Source organism: Chanodichthys erythropterus, chromosome 23, assembly GCF_024489055.1.
Source record: "Chanodichthys erythropterus isolate Z2021 chromosome 23, ASM2448905v1, whole genome shotgun sequence".
NCBI lineage: Eukaryota > Metazoa > Chordata > Actinopteri > Cypriniformes > Xenocyprididae > Chanodichthys > Chanodichthys erythropterus.
Window position 1 is genome coordinate 19,552,960 of NC_090243.1, and position 21,743 is coordinate 19,574,702.

A 21,743-nucleotide genomic window follows, 5' to 3' on the forward strand; every position below is an offset into this window, starting at 1 on the left:
TTTGAATTTGTTTTCTACATATAAATCATCAGTTTGTGGACAATGTTTTTAAAATCAGTTTGAGATTAAACTGAACCTTATTCAGAAAAGATGAAATGACTGTAATATTTGCTGTATATCATGTCTGCTTCAGAGAACTGATTTATATTTATTCATATATCTTATACTTCATATATTTAGTAGCAGTGAATATTTTATTTGAACTGAGAATATTGAAATTTAAATGCAGGATCATTACTATGTGGTTTATGAAAGAAAGCAGTGATGTGGAATTTCTGTAAAGATGAAATGATTGTGATTTTTCCTCCATTACTGTGTGTGACATCTGACTAATTGATGATCTAAAGACGTTGGTGTTGTTTGTGTGTGTTTGTGCAGCTGGTCCCGCAGTGAAGCCCTCCGTGTCTCTGCTGCCGCCCTCTTCTCTGCAGATCTCTGGAGACTCAGCCGCACTGCTCTGCCTGCTCAGCTCTTACTCTCCACAGGGGGCGACGGTGAGCTGGACGCTGGACGGGTCAGAGGTCAGCGAGGGGGTTCAGACCAGCGCAGAGAGCGAGCGGGACGGACGCTACAGCCGCAGCAGCGTCCTGAGCCTCAGCAAAGCACGCTGGGAAGGCGCGGATCGCTTCGTCTGCAGAGTAAGACATGACGGAGCTGATCACGAGGCCTCGTTCCTCAAGAGCTCCCAGTGCTGATGTTTCTCCGGTCCAGACGAGCCGTATCCGAGCGTCCGGCAGGATTCGCAGCAGTCACGTGATTTACAGCTCAATACTGAAGCAGTCTTTCAATGTGCTGCCATTGCTGTTCATTCAATAAAGCTTCTGAACGCGTTACATTTGTGTCGGACTGCATCATTGATCAGTGTGTCGTTCATTCAAAGTCCTGCACTAAAGTTTCAGCTGCTTTTGATTGATTGTAATAGTTGAGAACAGCTGCATTTAGCAGGAAATGTCAAATGAAGCTCTTGGGGTTTGAACATGGTCACTGGAGACGGAGCTGCTCTATTCTGAGAGGATCACAATCACTAAACCTGCCAATGCAAATGTGATTTTCACCTCAAACTCACAGTTTCACTCTTTGATTGGTTCAACGCTCTCAACTGGAACACTTTCACTTCTGCTCATGAGAAATGAGTTATGAGTAATACATTTAGAAACAGCTTTAGATGAAGGAGCTGCTTGAAAAACATCTGCATGTTACTGATACACCATGACTTTAGTGTAGTTTAATGTACAAAAACAAAACAACATATGAATCTACATATTAATTTACACACTCTGTTTTCTCTGATTCTGAGCATATTTGAGTCAAACCCGTCTGTCACAGGACAGATCACAGTCTAATAGAGCTGATTTCAGTCATGAGTACAGTGTACATTTTAGGACTTCCTCACACCTCAGTTATACAATGAAAAGGTGTCATGTCTCAGACTAAAAGGCTTCAGTCATCGGACAAAACGGCATTGCGCCTCAGACTGAAAGGCTTCAGGTCTCAGGAAAAACGATGTCAGGTGTCAGGTCTCGTACAAATAGGTATTGAATGAAACAGCCTCTGACCAAAAGGCATCAGATGAAACGAACTTAGAAAGAAGCGAATTGCCCCACCTCAAAGTGACATCACATGCACACAGTTTTCTGTTAAAAGTTGTATAAAACATCCCACTGAGATTATTCGCTAATTTTATTTGCATGTATAAAAAGTTAGCTAAATAACACATAGGAACTAGCTTGCATTGCAAACTGTAGTGTACACATGCAAAAACTAACCATGGTTAAAAGTGTGTTAACTATGATTTTTTTTTTGTTGTTGTTGTTGGATTGATAGGCTACTATTTGTATAACAATAGTTTTACTACAAATACCTTAAACTATAGTGTAGCAAAACCATGGTTAATTTGTGGTTACCATGGTTAACTACAATAACCATATTTTTTGTTTTATTTGTAGGAAAACCATGGTTTAAGAGAGGTCTCTTTTATAAGAGAGGTAAAAAAAATCTTTCGAGCTATTTAACTGCGTTGTTAAGCACAACTGCTTTGTGTACAGAGGTTACCAAGGAAACAGCTTTTATTTCGGCTGTTCCAGCGCCACCTACTTTCAGAAAGTCAATCAGGCAAAGCAATTTTATTTATTTAGCACATTTCATACACAATGGTAATTCAAAGTGCTTTACATAAAAAGGAAACAAATAAATAAGAATAATAGATGGAAGAGTCACATTTTACATTTTCATTCAGCCTGTTGCTGTTTTTCTGCAGACCGATGTGAAAATCGGCATGTTCTTTTCTGTATAGAACCTAACCAGTGTAATATTTAATTAAAGCTCGCACACACACCTTACATCATTTTGGGAATAGTAACAGTTAAATATATAAAAAGGGAGAAAGAAAAAGACAACTGAAGGACGGCATTATGATGGGATAAAAGCCAATAGAAAGTTAGGCTATACAAAAAAACAACAAAAAAAACTGATGCCTTTTAGTCTGATGCCTTTTCATCCAATGATTTTATGTCTGAAGCCTTTTGTTCTGAGGCTGTTTCATTCAATACCTATTTGTACGAGACCTGACACCTGACGTCGTTTTTCCTGAGACCTGAAGCCTTTCAGTCTGAGGCGCGATGCCGTTTTGTCCGATGACTGAAGCCTTTTAGTCTGGGGCATGACGCCTTTTCGTTGTATGACTGAGGTGTGAGAATGTCCTAAAATGTACACCGTACATGAGTCAGTTTTGAGCACATATGTAGATCCTGGTAACACTTTAGAATACTGATCCTTCATTAATGAATAACTACATAGCAACAAATGAGTAATGCATTATTAACACTCTAGTAACTACTATTAACTAACAAGTAACTCTGATGAATAAAATAGTAAGTAATAGTGCTCAGTTAAAGGTGGTAGTTCACTATTAACTAATCAGTAACTACTGTTTTTTCATGTTCGTAACTAATGTGAATAATGAATAATGTATAATTAATTCTAGAGTAAAGGCCTTGGTAACCCACTAGTAATGACTGAAGTATTACCAAATACTTGAGAAGGAATTAATTATTTGGATCAGTATTCTAAAGTGAAAAGCATGATAACTCTCTAGTAACTACTGAAGTCACTGTAAACTTTTGAGGTTTTTGTAAAGTATTGGATAGTAATAACTCAAGAGTTACTATATAACTGTAAAGTAACTACTTCTTATTTGGATCAGTATTCTAAAGTGAAGATCATAGTAACCCACTAGTAATTACTCAAGTGTTACCAAATATATCATAAGGAATTACTGTATAAAAACATACAAAAACATCAAAAGTTTACAATGACTTCAGTAGTTACTAGAGAGTTATCATGTTTCTCACTTAATACTGATCAAAATAATTAGTAATTCCTTCTTAAGTATTTGGTAATACTTCACTCATTACTAGTGGGTTACCATGATCTTTATTTTAGAATTAACTATACATTATGCATCATTCATGTTAATTATGAACTTGTATGTAGTAGTTCTTAGTAGTTCTCTGGGAGGAATGAAAAAACAGTAGTTACTGATTAGTTAATAGTGAACTACCACCTACAACTGAGCACTATTACTAACTAATTCATTAATCAGAGTTTATTGTTAGTTAATAGTAGTTACTAGAGTGTTAATACTGCATTACTCATTTGTTCCTGTGTAGTTATTCATTAATGAAGGATCAGTATTCTAAAGTGTTACCTAGATCCTGTGTTTGTCCTCTGTGTGTGAAAGTGTGTGAGCAGCTGCAGTATCAGTTCAGTCACTGTGACTCTGACTGACGGAGGTTTTTGTACGACTCTTTATCACTGTGTGAACACATTTTTACTGTTGATGTAGTGATAACTCTGACAGTAATAATGTCCAGCATCTTCAGTCTGGACTCCACTGATGGTCAGAGTGAAATCACTGTTAGATCCACTGCCACTGAATCTAGATGGAGTTCCTGACTGGAGGGTGTTTGCATAATAAATCAGGAGTTTAGGAGCTTCTCCAGGTTTCTGTAAGTACCAGTGTAGAGGTTGATTACCCCAACCCTGATAGACTTCAGGACTGGTTTTACAGGATACAGTAACTGAGTCTCCTGGACGAACAGATTTCACTGCAGGCGTCTGAGTGACTGTCACTTCACCTCTTGATTCTACATCAAGAAGAATTCAGATTTAAATATTTTGACAATATTTATAGCAAAAATAATAATTCATAATAGAGTATGTTTAACTTCAGATTTCCTCACCTGTGAAACAGTAGATAGTTAATATCCAGATGAAGATGGTGATGAAGCTCATGGTTGCTGTTGGTTCAGATTCACAGAGTTATAAAGTTCTTATAAAAACAGAGTTATAAAACCTCCTGAAGCTTGTGCTGCGATGCAAATAATCTCTATGTAAATCTGTGTTACAACAGATAATGCAAATAAAAATAACAGTGTTTAGGATCTTTTCTCATGTTATGATTCAGAAACATGAAATTATGAGTTTAGAGGCTTTCTGAGGATTTTCTGAAGTTGCATCACTAAAAGAAACAAGTATTTCACTGTGAAATCCATGCGAGGGCAAAGGTCATTCCAGAGGTCACAGGTCATCAAAACTTAAAATTGCTTTAATCATTAAAAATGCTTTGAGAAATACATGATCATTTAAAAAATGATCACTTCAGTCCAATAATCATTATTTAATGTTGAGAAGAGCTGCTGTTGAGTCTCATATCAGTGTGTGTGAGTGTCGTTCGTCTCTTTCTCTGCTGGAGTTTGTGTTCATTTGAGTGTGACGGAGGTTTTTGTACGACGCTTTCACTAGAATGAAGCACTGTGGTGGACTTTCGGTGGAGGAACTAAACTGACCATCAGTAAGTCTCTAAAATTCTCTAAAAATGTTCATATATAATTGTTTTGTTTTTAGATTATTCAAACAAGCATTTTGCAACAAGGTTTTAAAAATTATAAAATAGTTTGAAAAAAAAATTAACTGCAATATTTCATAGTAAATTTAATTGTTTCATAGTTTCTTTAAATTTGTCTGCTGTTTCACAATTACATGTTTATATTCAGTGATATTTCATGATATTTATCTTTTTTCATTATATTGTTTGCAATATTTTCTGACATTTTCAATTATTTCTTAAAATACATAATTGTGTCCATAATTTTTGGTAAATTTGATCATTCAGAAATGTTGTAATGCATGAAACAAAAGTTTGATGATACGGACAAAATAATTATAATTTTGTAGGCGTCATCATCAGACAAAGAGAAAGATTAGAAAAATTCATAATTTTATCTTACATTTGCTGATAATTATGATTGTGAGTGTCTTTAGTTAATAATGAAATGATCATTTGAATTTGTTTTCTACATATAAATCATCAGTTTGTGGACAATGTTTTTAAAATGAGTTTGAGATTAAACTGAACCTTATTCAGAAAAGATGAAATGACTGTAATATTTGCTGTATATCATGTCTGCTTCAGAGAACTGATTTATATTTATTCATATATCTTATACTTCATATATTTAGTAGCAGTGAATATTTTATTTGAACTGAGAATATTGAAATTTAAATGCAGGATCATTACTATGTGGTTTATGAAAGAAAGCAGTGATGTGGGATTTCTGTCAGTTTTGAGCACATGTGTAGTTCCTGTGTTTGTCCTCTGTGTGTCAGTAGTGTGTGAAAGTGTGTGAAAGTGTGTGAGCAGCTGCAGTATCAGTTCAGTCACTGTGACTCTGACTGATGGAGGTTTTTGTATGACTCTTTATCACTGTGTGAACACATATTGACTGTTGATGTAGTGATAACTCTGACAGTAATAATGTCCAGCATCTTCAGTCTGGACTCCACTGATGGTCAGAGTGAAATCACTGTTAGATCCACTGCCACTGAATCTAGATGGAGTTCCTGACTGGAGGGTGTTTGCATAAATCAGGAGTTTAGGAGCTTCTCCAGGTTTCTGTAAGTACCAGGCTAAAGCATAACAGCAGACTGGATCACTGCTAGTTTTACAGGTCACAGTGACTGATTGTCCAGTTTGAGAGAGCAGCTCTGAGGGAGTTTGAGTCACTGTCACCTGACCAACAGATTCTGACAAGAGAGAAAGATTAGAAATCACAAACACTTTTACAACCATATATCTTCACAACACATAAAAATAACAAGTAAATAATGTCTGTAATCTTTACTGACACAAACCTCGACATAATACTGCCAGCGTCCAGATCAATATGGTGCTGAAAGTCATTTTTGTTGGTTGTAGGTTCAGTTCTAGTGAAAAACAGTTGTTGATCATGTTTGATGTTTGACAGAGTTATAAACACATGCAGAGCACTGAAGCGTGTGTCGCTCATGTAAAACACTCTCTCTATGCAAACGCTTCAGCAGTGACAGGTTTAAGATGGTTTAATGTGGTTTCATTGAGAAACAAAACATTTCACATGTTAATATAATCCTTTATTGATGAAGCAACATCAGATGAACAGGAGCGCTGTTTAATCCCAATATCAGACCAACATCACGATTACAAGTGTGATATTGCTTTTATACAACAGTTTAATAAACGATCTATTATTGAGTGTTTATAGATTCTACATTTCAAAATGCAAAAAACACTTTTCTACATGTTTTTCTGCTCAGTAGTTATTTTGAGTGTTTCTGGAGTCACAGGATCATCAAACTCCTCTGAGGACGATGAACATCTGCTCTATTCTGAGAGAAACACAATCACTCCACCTGATGATGAAATATGAGTTTAACTCGCTCAGATTCACTGTTTGACTTCAGTAAATGACACTGTTGAGGCAGTTTGTGGAATAAATCAGGAGTTCAGGAGCTTCTCCAGGTTTCTGTAAGTACCAGCTGAAGAAGTTTCTCCTGTTCCAGTTTCTCTCCATTGGATCAGAGGTTTGTTCATATTCATCAGTTACACTGAGGTTTATCAGCTCATGTTATCATCAGATACCAGTTTGTATCTTCTCATAGTTTTGTGATTAAATGTTCAATAAAAATTCAGTTAAAAGCACAAATTAATATTCTTATCTTGCTCTTTTCTGATCGGAGGCTGTGATTGGTGCAGAGGAGGGAGAGGCGTGTCTGAACTGAACTGTTGATCAGGACTACAATTAAAACAGCAGCTGATATAAAACTCTCACTGTCTGCAGTATATAGTATGAATACAGTGTATAGTGAACAAATGACATGTTAGGATGAGATACTCAAATCAAATAACCATGGAGAATTATGAAAATTAACATCTATTATTAATAAAATGCAGCAACTGAAATCAGTCAGATCTCAAACGTGTGACTGATCTATAAGAGCACAAAATCTCTTTCTGACCTCTATAATTATTAAGAGTGGCAGATTAATTTAGATGATTTTATTTCAGATGTTTGTGTGACGATGTTGTTTCAGATCCTCCTTTGAGCAGCTGCAGTATCAGTTCAGTCACTGTGACTCTGACTGACGGAGGTTTTTGTACGACTCTTTATCACTGTGTGAACACACCACCACTGTGATAACTCTGACAGTAATAATGTCCAGCATCTTCAGTCTGGACTCCACTGATGGTCAGAGTGAAATCACTGTTAGATCCACTGCCACTGAATCTAGATGGAGTTCCTGACTGGAGGCGGTTTATAAAATAAATCAGGAGTTTAGGAGCTTCTCCAGGTTTCTGTAAGTACCAGGCCAAACGCTCCCCATAACTAGTCTTGTACACATCTCTGCTGGTTTTACAGTTGATGTTCACAGTTTGTCCTGGTTGAGCTGCTGTCATTGAGGGACTCTGAGTGACGGTGATCTGTCCTCTACACTCTGAAACACACAACAAGAAGAAAATCAACTCAAAACTTTGACAATATACTTGAAGAAATGAATTGATATCAAACTTGTGCTCCACAAACCTTGAGCAAACGCTGTGAGAGTCCAGATGAAGATGATGATGAAGGTCATGTTGATGAAGATTGTTGTGTGTGTCAGTGATGAAGTGTTAAACTCACAGCACTATAAACACTCTCAGAGCACTGAAGCATCTGATCAATATGCAAACACACTCCAGATCATTTACCTGAAGACAGCAGAAACACTGTTTTGTCATTAAGTATCTTTGCTAATAAATTTCTATTGATCATTTTCAGAAACAGACACTCCTGATTGACTTCATGTTATTTTGGGTGGATCTTCTCCCTCTAAACACTGTTTTAATGATCAGTTTCATTCAGACTTTGATGCTGAGAGCATTTAATACCTGTGCTGCAGATTTGATATCATCATGATACTGTAGAACAGGTCAAAGGTCATCCAATAGAGAATGACCATCTCAATCTGGCTAAAGATGTCATTATAAAGCAGTTTAAATCACATGTGTTTGTAAATGTGATCAATGCATTTTAGGATCGATTATGAAACAAAGATTTAAGCCTTCATGCAACAAGGTTTTTTTAAAAAGATGAATATTTAGTGTGTGTTTTCAGCTCAATCATGTTGATGTTGAGAAGAGCTGCTGTTGAGTCTCATATCAGTGTGTGTGAGTGTCGTTCGTCTCTTTCTCTGCTGGAGTTTGTGTTCATTTGAGTGTGACGGAGGTTTTTGTACGACGCTTTCACTAGAATGAAGCACTGTGGTGGACTTTCGGTGGAGGAACTAAACTGACCATCAGTAAGTCTCTAAAATTCTCTAAAAATGTTTAAATATAATTGTTTTGTTTTTAGATTATTCAAACAAGCATTTTGCAACAAGGTTTTAAAAATTATAAAATAGTTTGAAAAAAATTAACTGCAATATTTCATGGTGAATTTAATTGTTTCCTAATTTCTTTAAATCTGTCTGCTATATTACAAATACATATTCATATTCAGCGATATTTCATGATATTTATCTTTTTCCATTGCAAGGCAAATTTCATATCGCTTTTAAATATCTTTTCTTTTTACATGTGTATTTTCAGATATTATAATAACTAACATTGTTTGTTTTTAACATTGCATTGTTATTGATTGCAATATTTTCTGACATTTTCAATTATTTCTTAAAATACGTAATCGTGTCCATAATTTTTGGTAAATTTAATAATTCAGAAATTTTGTAATGCATGAAACAAAAGTTTGATGATACGGACAAAATAATTATAATTTTGTAGGCGTCATCATCAGACAAATAGAAAGATTTGAAAAAATCATAATTTGAGCTTACATTTGCTGATAATTATGATTGTGAGTGTCTTAAGTTAATAATGAAATGCTCATTTGAATTTGTTTTCTACATATAAATCATCAGTTTGTGGACAAATCAGTTTGAGATTAAACTGAACCTTATTCAGAAAAGATGAAATGACTGTAATATTTGCTGTATATCATGTCTGCTTCAGAGAACTGATTTATATTTATTCATATATCTTATACTTCATATATTTAGCAGCAGTGAATATTTTATTTGAACTGAGAATATTGAAATTTAAATGCAGGATCATTACTATGTGGTTTATGAAAGAAAGCAGTGATGTGGAATTTCTGTAAAGATGAAATGATTGTGATTTTTCCTCCATTACTGTGTGTGACATCTGACTAATTGATGATCTAAAGACGTTGGTGTTGTTTGTGTGTGTTTGTGCAGCTGGTCCCGCAGTGAAGCCCTCCGTGTCTCTGCTGCCGCCCTCTTCTCTGCAGATCTCTGGAGACTCAGCCGCACTGCTCTGCCTGCTCAGCTCTTACTCTCCACAGGGGGCGACGGTGAGCTGGACGCTGGACGGGTCAGAGGTCACCGAGGGGGTTCAGACCAGCGCGGAGAGCGAGCGGGACGGACGCTACAGCCGCAGCAGCGTCCTGAGCCTCAGCAAAGCACGCTGGGAAGGCGCGGATCGCTTCGTCTGCAGAGTAAGACATGACGGAGCTGATCACGAGGCCTCGTTCCTCAAGAGCTCCCAGTGCTGATGTTTCTCCGGTCCAGACGAGCCGTATCCGAGCGTCCGGCAGGATTCGCAGCAGTCACGTGATTTACAGCTCAATACTGAAGCAGTCTTTCAATGTGCTGCCATTGCTGTTCATTCAATAAAGCTTCTGAACGCGTTACATTTGTGTCGGACTGCATCATTGATCAGTGTGTCGTTCATTCAAAGTCCTGCACTAAAGTTTCAGCTGCTTTTGATTGATTGTAATAGTTGAGAACAGCTGCATTTAGCAGGAAATGTCAAATGAAGCTCTTGGGGTTTGAACATGGTCACTGGAGACGGAGCTGCTCTATTCTGAGAGGATCACAATCACTAAACCTGCCAATGCAAATGTGATTTTCACCTCAAACTCACAGTTTCACTCTTTGATTGGTTCAACGCTCTCAACTGGAACACTTTCACTTCTGCTCATGAGAAATGAGTTATGAGTAATACATTTAGAAACAGCTTTAGATGAAGGAGCTGCTTGAAAAACATCTGCATGTTACTGATACACCATGACTTTAGTGTAGTTTAATGTACAAAAACAAAACAACATATGAATCTACATATTAATTTACACACTCTGTTTTCTCTGATTCTGAGCATATTTGAGTCAAACCCGTCTGTCACAGGACAGATCACAGTCTAATAGAGCTGATTTCAGTCATAAATCAGTTTTGAGCACATGTGTAGTTCCTGTGTTTGTCCTCTGTGTGTCAGTAGTGTGTGAAAGTGTGTGAAAGTGTGTGAGCAGCTGCAGTATCAGTTCAGTCACTGTGACTCTGACTGACGGGGGTTTTTGTACGACTCTTTATCACTGTGTGAACACATAATCAGCATTACAAACACCAAGCCAATTTGTTGTGCAGTGGAAACTCTGACAGTAATAATGTCCAGCATCTTCAGTCTGGACTCCACTGATGGTCAGAGTGAAATCACTGTTTGATCCACTGCCACTGAATCTAGATGGAGTTCCTGACTGACGAGTGCTTGTTCCATAAATCAGGAGTTTAGGAGCTTCTCCAGGTTTCTGTAAGTACCAGCTAAAACACTGTTTGCCATTACAACAACAGGTTGGATCTCTGCTAGTTTTACAGGTCACAGTGACTGATTGTCCAGTTTGAGAGAGCAGCTCTGAGGGAGTTTGAGTCACTGTCACCTGACCAACAGATTCTGACAAGAGAGAAAGATTAGAAATCACAAACACTTTTACAACCATATATCTTCACAACACATAAAAATAACAAGTAAATAATGTCTGTAATCTTTACTGACACAAACCTCGACATAATACTGCCAGCGTCCAGATCAATATGGTGCTGAAAGTCATTTTTGTTGGTTGTAGGTTCAGTTCTAGTGAAAAACAGTTGTTGATCATGTTTGATGTTTGACAGAGTTATAAACACATGCAGAGCACTGAAGCGTGTGTCGCTCATGTAAAACACTCTCTCTATGCAAACGCTTCAGCAGTGACAGGTTTAAGATGGTTTAATGTGTTTCATTGAGATTTCACAAAACATTTCACATGTCCATGTTTGATATAAAGAAACATCAGTGGTGTATAAAGTACTCGAAAACCATACTTGAGTAAAAGTATAGATATCTTACTTTGGTAGAAATTAAAGTCAGTGTTTAGAAATGTTACTTGAGTAAAAGTTTTAAAGTATGTGATATTTTTTGTACTTAAGTACAAAAAGTATTTTTTTATATTAAACATACTTAAGTATTGAAAGTAAATGTAAAATACAAAAGGAGCAAAAAATACCATTAAAAATTGTTCTATACACAGTTTGAGCAGCAAGATTGTGTTCAGTTTTAACTCTTTCTTACATTTTGTTTCTTTGAATTAATGTTTATTGTATTTTTTAAATATAAAAAATACTAATATATTAATTATACATTGATCATGTTAATTCGTTGTGCATTATAACTAATGTAAGAGACAACTTTAAAATGTTAAAATGTAAATGTTGAAATTAAAAATGTACAATACTTTTATTAACCTTATTTAATGTTACAAATGGACTCTTATTGTAAAGTGTTTCCATTTCATATAAATCCAAACAGTCATGCTTAAAAATTACCATCTTTACACACAAAGACATAGCATAGGTCTATTATATGTATACTTTCACACATTATTTGCCTCTATTTTAGAAAACTTGATGATTATCTAATCACAAAATGTGTTACAGTGTCGATAAAAAAGGAACTGAAATCGAATACATTTCTGATCTGTTATGTTTCTGTCGCTGCATGATAAGGATACAGTTTAAATATGCAACTACTGGATAATGAATGCATAACAGCGAACAAATGGATATAAACTAATGCAAATGAATGGTAACAATCGTGACATTAAACAGTTGGTGTTTTTGTCACATTGTTTTAACCGTTTGAGGTACTACTAATGTTAGCATCCTCTCAGCCTCGACGGCAAACATACTGCTGTTCTGCACTAATGCAGCATCTACTCAACAAACTAAATACTATATAATGATATGAAAACATGTACTGTAGTGTACACTGTATAACATACCGTTTTTTTGTCTATGTTTTAAATCCGTTTTTGAAGTGTCCCGCTCTGTGCAGCGTGAAGCCTCACGTCACGTGTCAAAACAAACTCTACGAGGCATCAGTGATAGTTTTTATTTCACCTCTAGAGGTCGCTCTTGTACTGTATAATGACAGCGCTCTCTTCTCAGCCGCTCCAGCAAATGAAATCAACTGTGGCTGTACGAGCCCTTGTTTGTTAAACTCAATATTGACAATAGTTATTTTATAGTACTATGTGTAATTGTGCCCAAAGTGACAAACAGGTACTGTAGTCCTGGCCTAAAGTCATTGGTTGAGCCAAAGGATACATACAGACTGCCTAATATAGTGACCTACAAATTGGACGTAACTGGTTATATGGCCAATGTAAGACAAACTCTTGGTCTTTAGACAGCTTTAATGCACATGTACATCCTAGATTAACGAATGGTGAAAAGTGTTGATTATTGTCTTATATTTAGATCTGTTCATCACAGGGAAGGTTGCAGTGATGAGAAACTGAGCAGATGACAGACAGTCTGTTGATGGTGTGAATGCAGTGATCTCGTCATTACAACTAAATTTCTGCACTCCAGAAATGCTTTCACCATAACTAACAATGCAAACACGATGTAAATCCAGTCAGAGATTGATTGTGTAGTGTAAGAGTATAGCTAAGTATAAGTAGTTTACAGTATAACTAAGATTAGGAAGAAATAATAATAAATGTACATGATCAAAAATATCAGTGACTTTAAAATATTGAGTGAGTAGAAATGAGGATAAATAAACCATAAATGATCTAAAAATGATGATAACATCAAAAGAATTTCTAATTATCTGAAGAAAGACTGATGAAGCTCAACAAAGCTGATATTAAGATCATATTTGTGTTTCTGCTGTTGAGTGTGTGTGAAAGTGTGTGAAAGTGTGTGAGCAGCTGCAGTATCAGTTCAGTCACTGTGACTCTGACTGACGGAGGTTTTTGTACGACTCTTTATCACTGTGTGAACACATTTTCGCTGTTGATGTAGTGATAACTCTGACAGTAATAATGTCCAGCATCTTCAGTCTGGACTCCACTGATGGTCAGAGTGAAATCACTTGCAGATGAACTACTGCCTCTGACTCTAGAATCAGTTCCATTATTGCGGTCTGTTGCTCGAGATATAAGCAGTTGAAGAGCTTCTCCAGGTTTCTGTAAGTACCAGCTGAAATAGTAAGTTTTACTTATAGCACCCCCCAACCACCCCGATACTGTAGAAATGTACACATTTCTGCTGGTTTTACAGTTGATGTTCACAGTTTGTCCTGGTTGAGCTGCTGTCATTGAGGGACTCTGAGTGACGGTGATCTGTCCTCTACACTCTGAAACACACAACAAGAAGAAAATCAACTCAAAACTTTGACAATATACTTGAAGAAATGAATTGATATCAAACTTGTGCTCCACAAACCTTGAGCAAACACTGTGAGAGTCCAGATGAAGATGATGATGAAGGTCATGTTGATGAAGATTGTTGTGTGTGTCAGTGATGAAGTGTTAAACTCACAGCACTATAAACACTCTCAGAGCACTGAAGCATCTGATCAATATGCAAACACACTCCAGATCATTTACCTGAAGACAGTCACTCATTAACAGACACAAAATACAATTACTGAAGTGAACTTCTAGTAAAAATCAGTCTTTTTAATATCATTCAATCTTCTAATAGCCAAACTATTACAAATCATTCAGTTCAATTCTGAATAGATCAAGACCAACTTCAGTATATTAATCTGAATATCTGCTGTGAGATATTTAGAAACCAAACTGATGTTGGCAGTAAGTAAATCATCACATATTAATATTAATATTAATATTATTAATACAACAACTGACTGTTAAATACTTTGTAGCACTTTATAGAAATGAAGCACTTTCAGCTTGTTCATATTTTTAAATATTTTTTGTGCAGTTACACATTGAATGTTTGTCAGTAAACACTGTAAAGATGATTTTCTTTATTTTCATTGGATCTTTGTTTTCATTCACTGAACTAGTAACAATCATTTGTTATAGTCATAGTAACAGTCATTTCTACTTGATTTTATGAATTTTCAGCTCTTTTTTCCTCACAGATAATTCAAAAATTATAAATGGTTAAAAGTGAAAGAAAACACTATGGTATTTTGGCACCACTTGAAAATTTAAGACAACAATTAAACTTAAAATGTCAATGTTAGCGTGTTGATTTTTTTACTAAAGCTGTTTTTAAGCTGCAAATTGATCGATTTTTTAATAGTTGATTGTTAAATGAACTTCAATATTTCCAAACTGCAAATAATGTTCATTATTGTATTTCTCTTATTGAAGTGGCTCGGTCAGATACATCAAGAGAAAAAAAAGGTTCATATTTGAGGAAATTAACTTTAAAGTTATAATGGATGAGACACACAATGTTTCCTTTGTGATTTTAAACAAAGTTTTATGTAACACAGGTTAGAATTCAGTTATATAAGAAACAAAGTAAATAATATAATTTTGAAATAATTATAATTCTAATAAAATGTTGAAAATATTAAACATAAAGCAGATTAAAGTCATTGCAGTGTGAAATAATGAAATAATAAATTGATAAAGTGACAAATTGCTTAAATGATATATTTAGTCTAAATTGAGACCGCGCGTGACGTCATCGAGACGAGACGCGGGAGCAATGAGAGATACACGCATTGCTGATCACGAGAGAGTGAGCAAAGATCAATCTGAGAATGTTATTGTTGATATTGCCGCTGATGACTACTAATTGAGAACCCCTTGTAAAATCCGATGCGGGATGTTAAAAGTATATTAACCCCCCCCCCCCGGATTTGGTCAGGTTTTTTTCTGTGATTTCATTGAACACCGAGATGGCGAGCCTCCCAACCAACGTACGAGAGATGCAGACAGAGAAGTCCCGTGCACACCCCTGGATTGATGCTTTTCTGCTGATCAGGTGGAATCTATTTCATTGAGTACATTCCGATCTGTAGGATCTGTTTTTTTCTTCCCTTCATCGACTATTGACTGTTGAAATACAGCCTTCATCTACATCTACACTTAGAGACTTTTTGCACACACCAACATTTTTTTTCTCACTTTGGCTGACAAAGGAACATTCAGACTGTTATATTGTTTGAAGAGTTGAATTGTTTTCGAATTGTTCGAATTGTACTACTGGGATGTAATTTTCTTTCCTCATTTGTTTCAATTTGGGTTAATCTTTTCTATGAGTAAAATATAAAAGTGTTGAACAAAAAAAACAAACTAATAACCCAAAGATAAGAAAAACTCTTATTAAACTAAAAGTAGTGAAACTGAATATCTATAAACTAAATTAGAAACTAAACAACTGAAACATAAACAATAACTATATAATAACTAGAAGCAAATAGTAAACAGAGCTCAAAGATATAAAAAACGAAAAAAACAACAACAGGGCATTGAAAAGAAACAATCATTTCATTTGGTTTTATTTATTTTATTTAATTGTTATTGTGACTGTGTTACAATTGTTTTATTATTTTTTTGCTCAAACAAAATACAAAGACATTTCCAGTTATTATCTGTGTCCTTGTGTGTCCCGGTTACTTACCCTCCTGTAACGAACCTAATCACTGGTCCAGTATCAGGTGCTTAGAGCGACCTGTCCCTGTTACAGTAACTTCCATGTTACAGAAGTGGCGAGCCAGCAGCCAGGAGTGGTATAGTTGTAAATTTTTAAATTCTGAAGGACACAAAAGACAAAAGAAAAAATGGAAGTAATTGATCTTGAAAACGTTTTAATTGAAAACGCAGTAATAATTAGTGGACTGACCAACACAGAAATTGACGAAGATCTAACTGACTTCCTGAAAAAATATGGTAGTATCCATAGACACCTTACCATAGACGATCCCAAATCACCTTACCATAGAGAAGTCATTGTAGAGTATGGCAGTGGTTCTGCAATAGTGGCTCTCAAACCTCTGTTGCCCTACACTTTCAAGAGCCCACACAATGTTGCTTACCACATAAAGCTTCTATCAAGTGTCTATACGTCAGCAGTTACTGAGAGTGCCACAACCCATTATTTTGCTGAATTGAAGAGGATAGCAAAGCTCAGTGGCAGAACTTTCGACGATCTCTTGAAAGAGCAGCTTCTTGCAAACGCAACCGATGCCGCTGACAATCCAGCTGATGCCAATGATCTTGAGTCATCTCAAATGTCTGGTTATTCTCCCCCTGACATTCCGTTTCCAACCAAGCGAACTGAGCATTCAGACGAGAGAAGGAACTCTGATACAGTCCAAAGAGTTAGCACAGGAAGTTTCTCACCCACACTTGAGACAAAAGATGTGAACCCATCTGAAGTCCAAAGAATGATCATTGAGCACATTGTGAAAAGTGATGGAGCTTCAACCTCTAGTGCGTCATTCAGGCTAAGAGTTTTCTCAGGCAAAGTTCCCCGACCTATTGGCGAAGTTGATTATGAAACCTGGCGCAACAGTGTAGAGTTAATTCTCCAAGATCCTTCACTGTCTGACTTACATCGTTCCAAGAAGATCTTAGACAGCCTGCTGCCGCCAGCGTCAGAGATTGTCAAGCAGTTAGGTGCAAAAGCCTTACCTGCTGCTTACCTTGATGTTTTAGATTCTGCTTTCGACACCATAGAAGATGGTGATGATCTCTTCGCTAAGTTTCTGAACACGCTACAGAATGCAGGGGAAAAACCTTCTTTGTACTTGCAACGATTGTACACCAACCTTCTCAAAGTGATGAAAAGAGGCGGTATTCCTGTTGATGAAGCTGACCGGCAGCTCCTGAAACAATTCTGTCGGGGCTGTTGGGATGACACGCTAATAGCCAAGCTTCAGCTTGAACAAAAAAGGAACAAACCCCCTCCATTCCCTGAGCTACTTCTGCAGTTGCGAAGTGAAGAAAACAAATACTTCACAAAAGAAAGTCGCATGAAGCAGCATTTAGGAGTACAGAGACAAAGAGCCAGTTCCCATGTCGTCACTGCTAACCCTCTTGATCTGAACCACAATGAAGTGTCAGAACATGCAGAAGTGGCCGAATTAAAGAAACAAATCGCTAAACTTCAGAGCCAGCTCGCTAAGCAGAGGAGCAAACCGACAAGACAAAGTGAGTTGCCGTCAAATGATTCTGTTCTTGAGCTAAAGCAGCAAGTCACAGAGCTCCAGAGCCAGATGGCAAAGCTCAGAGTACAAAAGAACTCAGAGCCAAAGAGCAATTCAAGTAAATCGAAGCAAACAAACACACAAGTTCGCAAAGACCCTCCTACAGCTGACCATAAGCAACCTCACAGGCCTAAGCCAGGCTATTGCTTTCGATGTGGCGAGGACGGACATGTTGTTTCAATTTGTGAAAATGATCCAAACCCGTCCCTTGTAACCGATAAGAGAAAGCAGTTGAGAGAACGTCAAGTCCTATGGGATAGTCAGTATGGCCCAAGTGCCTCAGGAACTTTAAACGCCGCCCAGCCTTTGTAGCGAGACGTACGAGGGCTGTCACTTGTCAGAATAGTCTCAAGAAACCAGTGAACATGAGCAACTTGAAGTCCTATGATAGAAACCATCCAGTTGGTCTACCCAAAGGATTAATTGGTACGAAATGCACTGCTCAAGTGAACATTGAGGGAAAACCTTGTTCTTGTCTACTTGACACAGGGTCTCAAGTGACCACCATTTCCCATTCGTTTTATGAGCAGAATTTGCCTGGACTAAGCATAACTTCTCTAGATGACCTGCTGGAAATAGAAGCAGCCAATGGTCAAGCAGTACCCTACCTGGGGTTTGTTGAAGTGAACATTGCATTCCCCAGAGACTTTCTTGGATCTGACGTTGAGGTGTCTACTCTTGCCCTGGTCATTCCAGAAACCGGCGGCACTGCCCAACCAAAGGTGCTAATAGGCACGAACACCTTAGATCTCGCATATGACAAACATCTTGAAACAAATGATTCAGTCTGTCGAGCCGTTCCATTTGGTTACAAAGCTGTAATCCAGACCATCGAACACAGGCGCCAGCAGAAAGTAAACAGCAGCATAGGAATCGTTAGGCTTCCTGATGTTACCCCTACTGTTGTTCCTGCGGGTCAAAATGTTGTTCTTGAAGGAGTGGTGAGTGTAAAGGGACAAGTAGCCGAAAAATGGGCTGTGATGGAACCTCCTTCGTATTCACCTTTTCCAGGAGGATTGCTAGTTGCCAGTTGCTTACTCAATCTACCTCGGCATCCATCGCGTAAAGTCCCAGTGGTGTTGAAGAATGAGACAGAGCATGATATCATCATCCCGGGGAAAAGTGTGATAGCAGATATTCATGCACTGCAGAAAGTGATGTCGGACAATGTTGTGCAACCTGATTGCTCAGAGTCAATTATCCATGCAAAATCCACCAAAGAACTTTGCTTTGACTTCGGTGATTCCAGTTTGCCAGAAGAGTGGAAGAGAAGAATCACTCAGAAACTGCGCGCCATGCCCGAAGTCTTTGCATTGCACGACATGGATGTTGGACAAACGAGCAAAGTGAAACACACAATTAAATTACACGACAAAACCCCATTCAAGCACAAAGCAAGACCGATCCATCCCAATGATCTTGAAGCTGTCCGCAGACATTTAGAGGAATTGCTTGATGCTGGTATCATCCGTGAATCGGAGTCATCCTTCTCCTCCCCTATTGTCGTAGTAAGGAAGAAGAACGGCGATATAAGACTTTGCATCGACTACCGCAAGTTGAATACGCAGACTATCAAGGATGCATATGCCTTACCCAACTTGGAGGAAACCTTTTCAGCACTTCGAGGTTCAAAATGGTTCTCAGTGCTCGATCTTAAATCTGGGTATTACCAGATCGAACTAGAAGAGAAAGACAAACCCAAGACCGCTTTCGTGTGCCCATTAGGTTTTTGGGAGTTTAATAGGATGCCCCAAGGTATCACGAACGCTCCCAGCACATTCCAAAGGCTGATGGAGAAGTGCATGGGTGACATCAACCTCTCAGAAGTCCTAGTGTTCTTGGACGATTTGATTGTCTTCTCAGATACCCTAGAAGAGCACGAAAGACGTCTTCTTCATGTTGTAGGACGTTTGAAAGATTATGGATTAAAGCTTTCGTTGGAGAAATGCAAGTTTTTCCAGACGTCAGTGAAGTATCTTGGTCACATCGTCTCAGAAAACGGTGTGGAGACTGATCCCCAGAAAATAGAAGCCATCAAGACCTGGCCAAGTCCGAAGAACTTGAAAGAGCTTCGTTCCTTCCTAGGGTTCTCCGGTTATTACCGGCGATTTATCAAGGACTATGCGAAAATAGTGAGGCCATTGAATGAAATAACTGTGGGATATCCTCCGCTTCAGAAAAGTTGCAGGATGAAAAGTAAGGAGAGGACTTACCTTGACCCCAAAATACCTTTCGGAGAGCGATGGACAGCTGACTGTCAGCAAGCATTCGAAGCACTCATCTCAAAACTTACCGAAGCACCAGTGTTAGGATTCGCAGATCCTGGGTTGCCGTATGTGCTACATACAGACGCGAGCACCACTGGACTAGGTGCAGCGCTCTATCAGGAGCAAGAGGGAGTGCTACGAGTAATTGCATACGCCAGTCGAGGGTTGTCAAGGAGCGAAGCCCGGTATCCTGCTCACAAGCTGGAATTCCTAGCCTTGAAGTGGGCAGTTACTGAAAAGTTTTGCGATTACCTTTATGGAAGCAGTTTCAAGGTGATCACGGACAGTAACCCCCTTACTTACGTCTTAACGTCAGCCAAGTTGGATGCAACAAGCTATAGGTGGTTGTCTGCTTTGTCTACCTTTTCCTTTACTCTCCAGTATCGACCTGGAAAGAACAATCTCGATGCGGATGCACTTTCGAGACGACCTCATGGTGATCTGGTAAATGATCCTGCATCTCAAAAGGAACAAGATCGAATACGCCAGTTTACTTTGTACCATTCACCTGAAATGGCCAATTCCATCTCAGTTTCCATGGATGCAATGCAAGCAGTCTTTGAAAAACATTCCTTATGTCAAGCAGGTGACAGTAATTGTATCACTCTTGTTGAGTCACTTTCCATGAATCCAGGCGCAATTCCTGAAGATTACGAGCATATGGAAGGCTCTTCTGTTGTTCCCTGCATGTCAGAACAGGAACTGAAAGAAAAACAGAGAAATGATCCAGTCATGCGGGAGATAATTATTCAACTGGAGTCAGGATGTACTGTCTTACCTGTACTTAGACGTGAGTTTCCAGAACTTCCTTTCCTGTTGAGAGAATGGAAAAGACTTGAGTTAAAGGATGGTATTCTCTATCGCAAGAGAGCCGTTGGAGACTGTACAACTTACCAGCTTGTTCTACCACCTGACTTAAGAGCCATGATCATGGAGAGTCTACACGATAATATGGGTCACATGGGAATAGAACGGACCCTTGATCTCATTCGGTCCCGCTTCTATTGGCCCAGAATGGCCATGGATGTCGAAAATAAAGTCAAAACCTGTAATCGCTGTGTGTGCAGAAAATCCTTACCGGAAAGAGCCGCTCCACTAGTGAACATCCAAGTTACTCGGCCACTAGAGTTAGTGTGCATGGACTTTTTGTCATTGGAACCCGACCGTAGTAACACCAAAGACATCTTGGTAATAACAGACTTCTTCACCAAGTATGCGGTCGCAATCCCCACCCCAAACCAAAAAGCCCGAACGGTTGCTAAAACTCTGTGGGAACACTTCATAGTGCATTATGGTGTGCCTGAAAAGCTCCACAGCGATCAAGGACCCGACTTTGAATCCAAAACGATCAAAGAACTCTGTGAAATTGCTGGTATCAGAAAAGTCAGAACTACACCGTACCATCCTAGAGGGAACCCGGTCGAGCGTTTCAACCGCACGCTGCTAGGAATGCTCGGTACCTTGAAATCTCAAGAGAAAACTCGCTGGAAAGACTTTGTAAAACCCCTTGTGCACGCTTATAACTGCACAAAACACGAGACAACCGGTTTCACACCATACGAACTTATGTTCGGACGCCAACCAAGACTACCAGTAGACTTGATTTTCAACACCGCAGTGAACTGTGACAGTCCTAAATTCCATTCACAATATGTGCAGTCATTAAAAACTCACCTTCAGGAGAGCTACAAATTAGCCCAGAAGAATGCAGCCAAAACCGCAGAAAGAAACAAAGTCCGCTTTGACCATAAAGTAACTGAGTCTTCTCTCGAGGAAGGTGACCGTGTCCTGGTCAGAAATGTGAGGGT

General features: G+C 38.2%; 3 gene segments (V, D, J or C); all 3 read right to left on the reverse strand.

Moving 5' to 3' along the window:
* Positions 1-3,810: 3,810 nt before the first annotated feature.
* Positions 3,811-4,293, reverse strand: LOC137013713 (Ig kappa chain V region K29-213-like). The segment is given in 2 exon segments: positions 3,811-4,145; positions 4,242-4,293. Coding segments are annotated over 2 exon segments (387 nt in total).
* Positions 4,294-10,739: 6,446 nt separating this feature from the next.
* LOC137013714 (immunoglobulin kappa variable 4-1-like) lies at positions 10,740-11,255 on the reverse strand. The segment is given in 2 exon segments: positions 10,740-11,098; positions 11,207-11,255. Coding segments are annotated over 2 exon segments (408 nt in total).
* Positions 11,256-13,460: 2,205 nt separating this feature from the next.
* Positions 13,461-13,966, reverse strand: LOC137013715 (Ig kappa chain V region K-25-like). The segment is given in 2 exon segments: positions 13,461-13,828; positions 13,918-13,966. Coding segments are annotated over 2 exon segments (417 nt in total).
* Positions 13,967-21,743: the final 7,777 nt, after the last annotated feature.